We start from the raw sequence: 6,167 nt of genomic DNA, 5'->3' as shown, positions 1-6,167 counted from the left end.
TTTTTTTTTTTTTTTTTTGCTTTGCTTTTTGTGGTTCTGGGAATGGACACAGGTCCTTTCAAGTGTTAGGCAAACACTGTCCTCCTAACCGTGTCTCCTGTTGAGAGATGAGATATGTTAATCATTAAATGATGGGACTTATGTTTCATAAAACTAGAACTTTTAGTTTGTGGTTGCAGTAAGTGCCCAGTAAATACTTGCTGACTGTTGGAATACCTTTGATTAACTAGGAGATGATTGGCTTAGAGTTTATATGATCATAGGAGATCACAGTTAAAATTGAAAATAAAAGGATTGGGCATTAAAAATCACTCCATGTCAGGAGTGGTAGAAACCTCAGTCCAATTTGAGCATTGTTAAGATATATGTAAAACCTTAAAGTTGTGAAATTTCTTATTATAGAAAATGTTATTTGAAGCTTCAGAAATATTTCTAGAAATATGATAAATAATAGTTGTAAACTGTGACTGACTAGTAGAAATGAGTTTTAAGAAAATTCCTGTTTTTCCTTGAAATCAAATATAACTTAAATAATTAAATAAAATCACCATACCCATGCTCCTGTTCATTTATTTTGATAATGTCAATATTTATTCCTTGTAAGACTGGAACAGCAGTATAGAGGGAAATGCAATCTAACGACGCATACTTTTTCCTCTGGTACCTGAAGGTTAAATGGGTAGCAAGCAGAATGCCTTAAACAAGATTGGTATATTGATTAAAACGCTGATTTAACAGCTCGCAGTTTCCCCTTGGAAACCTGCAAAAGATAAGCCAGCTGCTGTCTTAGAGTGCTCAGTGTCCACTGAGAGTACACTATCTATCATCACAATATGGTGATGAGAGGTGTTTTATGTTTGTGTTAATTTCCCCCACTAAATCAGTAATTATTACAATCCTGTCCCTGCTGTTTACCCCGCAGCTGTTTTTCCATTTGTCGAGAGAGCGGGTGTTCTCTGAGGACCGCACACGTTTCTATGGTGCAGAAATTGTCTCTGCTTTGGACTATCTACATTCTGGAAAGATTGTGTACCGTGATCTCAAGGTAAAAAAAAAATGTAACCAACATTTTTTTTTTTCAGACTGTAGGGACAAAGTAATTACAAAGTTACACAGTTTTGAGAAAAGCAGTCTTCTTAGGAATGTTTTTTGCTGTAGTTGATCTGAAATTTCATTCACTGATATGTAAGTGGTTCTTTTATGTTTTGGTTTTTGGCATATGAAAATTCTCTTGACTTTGCAAAACTGATCTACCAAGAGTAATTTCATTTCCTGTAAATGCTGTAATTATAGAAATGATAAACATCTGAGTTAAAGTCAGGTGATTTGCAACCTTATTATTATCTTCAGACATAAAATATTTATGAAGAAGCTTTGATAAGAAGGTTATTTGAAGGAAAACATGCATTTTCTTTGTGATATTAACTTTAGATAGGATTATATTCCTCACATTTTTCTATAAACTTAGTAGTTTGCTTAGTTTTTTATTTGTCAAAACCCTGTATTGCTGTGTTGGTAATAAAAGCTTGCTGAAACAGCTGTAATAGGTAAACATTCTGTAAGGCAAGGTAACAAGTAGTTTTGCCTTTTCTGTCTCTCAAGTCTCTATTGGAACTATTCAACACTGAAAGGTAAAATCAGCCTTAGCCATTATGTAAATCAGTGTTTGGCGATGTTCCCACCAGTCTTTACTTATGAAAGCAGTCAGTGGTTTAGATTTGACTACACTCTGTAATTTGCTGCTCCCTGCAGGAGATCCTGTAAGCAAATGATAATTCTCATGATGCGGTCATGAATAAGGTTGACTATGTTAAGGAATCCTGATCATGGCATATTTTCAGCAAATTCTTAAGTTTAGCATCTTCTTTAAAATGTAAAGGCTGGGAGTACAGCTCAGTGGTCAGACACTTGCTCAGTTTAGGGATGACACTGACTTTTATCCCAACACTTAGGCACCCAGTGCTGTGGTTGAGGCAGGGAAGCTAGAAGTAGTCTATATTTGTAAACCCATCTGATAGAAACACTGAAGTATGATCACAAATATGAGGATACCTTGGGTGGTCTAGTGAGACTTTTTCTCAAAATAAATACTGGACTGAGTGGTAGCTCAGTGGGTATAGGTCCTTGTTGGGCAAGCAAGTGGACCTGAGTTCCTAACTCCATTGCTCACATACAAGCCAAGCAGGGTCATATGTTTTAAACTCTAGAAAGTGAAGATAAGTGGACCCTGGGGCATATCTGGCCAGCCAGTTTAGCCTGAATGGCATGCCTCAGGTTCATTGGGAAGTTTTGTCTCAGAAATTAAGTGGAGAAGTGATTGAGGAAGAAATCCCAATATCAATTTCTGGTCTCCACATGTTCTCACAGGTACACTAATACAAATTAATCAAATGATTTAGATGTACTTCTTAGAATTTTAAATATGGTAGAATTTATCACTCTTACAGGGACTTCCTGAGCACAAACACATGTGCCTGCACACATACACTACAAACACATACCAGGTGCGTGTAGCCCAGTAGGTTTGCCTAGCATGGATGATTTCAGACCCCAGTACTTAGGGAAAAGTAGAAATCATGTAGTAATATTTGCCTATTGAAATTGGATTGATAGCTCCATTCCTGATTACAGAACTATTTCGTTTAGAGCATAATTTGGTTTGTAAAAATAGAAGTTGTGCTCCAAAGCTACAGAGAAACCCTGTCTCGAAAAACCCAAAAAAAAAAAAAAAGTAGAAGTTATGTGATATTTTCATGGAATTACATTTTGTATGAAGTTGGGTATGTGCCTAAGAAATAATGAATATCCTGTTACTACTGTCTTACTTATAAAGCTATTTGGGACTCTTAATTCTTATCCAGTTATGTAAGCAGGTGCCTAGTTTGTTTCAAGATTTTCTTTAACTCTCATGTCTTAAGGACTAACTGTTGTATAAAATATCATTTCATACAGTAATAATGAAAACAGTTTATATTGTTGTATAGTCAATTAAAATTTAAGGATTAGAATGCTGTACTTAAAGATAATGAGATATACAGCCAAAAATATTTAGTTCAGGGATGGTTAAATGTCTGAGTGCCATAATGAATACATTCAACTAGATGGTTATATTTAGTTTATCTTAGAACTAGGAATATGATGGAATTCAGCACCTTTACATCTATTCTATGTGTTAAGTATAGATGCTTTAAAAACCCTAGTTATACATATATATGTATTCCAGCTATACTTAAAAATCCTTAACTTTTCTCTTCATAAGTTTACCTTTTTCATCACTACTCATGCTGATCAATCATATTTATGGAAAACAAGAAGGCAGAGAAGCCTGGAGTTAAAGAAATGAGAATAGTTTTGAAGTACTGGGTAAATCTAAAATAATCAACAATAGTAGGTGGTCTTACTAGTTCAGAGAGATCTGAAGAAGACAGTTCATCTGAGCCCTAGCAGCAGTCAGAGGGTCTTGGTCAGAGTTGCCTACTGACATCCCTAGTGAAATGAATTATTACTATAGTAAAGGTCATTAAATATACATTTTGTTTCTATATTGTTTATGATGAAATTAGATTTAATTTATCGATGTATAATATAAAGTGTGTACTCTGTATGTGAATGCCCATCATGTAGTTACCATATACAAGGTCGTAACTTTATCAAACGTTTTTATGTTCTATGTTCGCTCAAAATTCCCTTTATAAATGTTGCATTAATTTAATCTTTGAAATACATTTATAGTATAGAATAGAGAGCATATCATATATCACAGAACACACATAATTAAGAAAGCAAAATTTAAAATTTATTCATGCTCTTTGCATCTGAAGTTCACAAGCTTTTGCATGACAGAATGGGATCATTTAGGTAGGCTCACAGGAAATCAAGGTCTGGATTCGAGACAGTGTTCTGCAAGCATAAAACTAAATTGACACTAACAAGATTATTGGAACATGGGTTTGTCAGTCAGCTTTCTATTATGGTAATATAACACTTATGAAGAAAAGGGTTTTATTTTAGCCCATAGATTTTAATGGTTTTATTCCACTCCAAAATTAGGTAGACCCTTTGCTTTTGGACCTCTGATGTGAAGAATCCACATAGCGATACAGGAATCACATAGTAGAGAATCTATTTAACTCATCAGTGAGAAAGCCAATAGAAGAGAAAGGGTTCTCCTCCCACCGTTCCCTCAAGAATGTGGACTAAGGGACTAGGGCCTCTCACTGGACCCCATTTTCTAAAGGTCCTACCCTCATCCAATATCACGAGGCTGATCTAAAGAACATCTAAGATCCAAAGTATAGCACCATGATCATATTTCCTGGTTTAATATGCTTTTATTTACAACATTTTTTCTAGAGTTGAAAACTAGATAAGAAAATGGAAATGCATTGGATTATATCTATTTTTAAAGTCTTTGTGATACGTATATATGTGTATCTAGTATATTATGTGGTGTTTATGTAGCATGATATACATTTGGAGTCAGATGTATGTCAGTCCTCAGCTTTCATCTTGTTTGAGACAAGGTTTCCTTTTTACTATTGTTTGTGCCAGGCTAGGTGGATCTTGAGTTTCCAGCAATTCTGTTTCCACTTTCTTCTCACTGAAGAGTCACTGGGGGTAATGCTTTCCATGGGTCCTGGGGATCCAGACTCAGGTACTCATGCTTGGATTGCAAGCCCCTTACCAACAGATCATCTTCTTGGTCCTTATGTTTATTTTTAAAGATTTAATATTTTTATTTGTGTGTGTATCTCTGTGTGTGTGCATGTTTATGCCTTTGTGCATGTTCCCGCAGAGACCAGAAAGAGGTGTCAAATTCCCAGGAACTGCAGTTGCAGGACCCTAGTGTGGTTCTGGGAACTGAACTCCAGGCCTTTAGAACAGTGAGTGTTGCTAAATGCTCAGTCATCTCTCCAGCCCCAAACCTTTAGGTTTTTATGAAACTGAAATTAATCGAAACTATCTGAATGACTGCTTTAGATATTAGATGTATAAAAACAGTATCACCAAAAACTGATTTAGTGTTAGGTATGATAGCTCACAACTTCCCTGTACCTAGAAAGCAGAGTCAGGTGGATCTCTCAGCTCAAGGACAGCCCCTTCTTGTAGCCCAATATGTTCCAGGCCAGCCAAAGCTATGGAATAAAACCCTGCCATAAAAAGGATACCTCCTGCCCCCATTTAGGTATTCATGTTGATGAGTCTCAGAGTGGACTCTGATCTTATTAAGGAATTGGTAGCTATTTATATGCAAATAGCTTGAGATGCCTGCAGTGGCTGAACTTCTTTCTTTAAAAAGATAAAGATTTATTTAATGTGTGTGTAGAAGACAACTTCTGGTAATCAATTCTTCCATTCCACCCCATGGGCCCCCTTGAACAAGGTGCCATTCCACACTGAACTGTTTTCTCTGGTTCCTGGATTTCTTTCTTTAACACTGCAAATAGTGTTCCCATTCAGCATTGGAAGCAAAGCCTCTTCTTGTATTAACTTAGAAATTTATTAGTCCTTGTTTGGTTTCAAAGTTACAACTAATTACTAAAACGTTTGTTGCTTTTTTAGAAAGTAGCTTTGCTTGATTTACTAGTTTATGTCATTATATGAAATTCTGTTTCATTAAGGGCTTCCTTAATAAACACTTAAGTTACTTAATAAAAATTAAAAAAATAAAAATAAATAAATAAGTAAAAAATTGATATTGTTTCAGGATACCATGAAAATTTGAAGAGATTCCGTACAAGAATCTTCAGTAGCGAAAGTTGTATATTTTCTTTTCTACATATTCCTTACTTACAAGCACAATATTTATTTACAGTGACCATGATTGTCCATGTCCAGACAAGGCTAGACAGAGACATTTATAGACATGAATGTAATGATTCTAGAATTAGTCATTAATTTCTTTTAGTGATTATGAGGAGATAGAAAGATCTGTATGCTGCCACTGTATAATACTTTGGAATATCTAGTTTTATTTTCTATATGTTTAGGATACCAGTAAAAGAACCCTCCAACTGTCCTTTGACCACAGACTTGGAGTTTTTATAAGTCCTTTGATATTCTTCTGAAGTAATGATATATTTTTTTAATACAGAAAGAGACTTATTCGCATGCTGAGTTGAAAACAGACTCTGTAATTCTCAAATCTTTAAATAATTTAAAAATTT

At 35.0% G+C, this 6,167-nt stretch overlaps 1 protein-coding gene across 5 annotated transcripts in view; it reads left to right on the top strand.

Annotated features, from left to right (window-relative positions):
• Akt3 (AKT serine/threonine kinase 3) overlaps positions 1 to 6,167 on the top strand; it is a 226,339-nt gene that overhangs the window by 172,283 nt on the left and 47,889 nt on the right. For all 5 annotated transcript variants that reach the window (XM_050142952.1, XM_050142949.1, XM_050142951.1 and 2 more), the window contains one exon: positions 923 to 1,045. In XM_050142952.1, the coding sequence (XP_049998909.1) occupies positions 923 to 1,045 (123 nt within the window). The remainder of the gene's footprint in view (positions 1 to 922; positions 1,046 to 6,167) is intronic.

This window comes from Alexandromys fortis, unplaced genomic scaffold (genome assembly GCF_014885135.2).
Source record: "Alexandromys fortis isolate MF-2015 unplaced genomic scaffold, M_Fortis_MF-2015_v1.1 scaffold_51, whole genome shotgun sequence".
NCBI lineage: Eukaryota > Metazoa > Chordata > Mammalia > Rodentia > Cricetidae > Alexandromys > Alexandromys fortis.
This window is presented reverse-complemented; position numbering and strand designations above follow the sequence as displayed.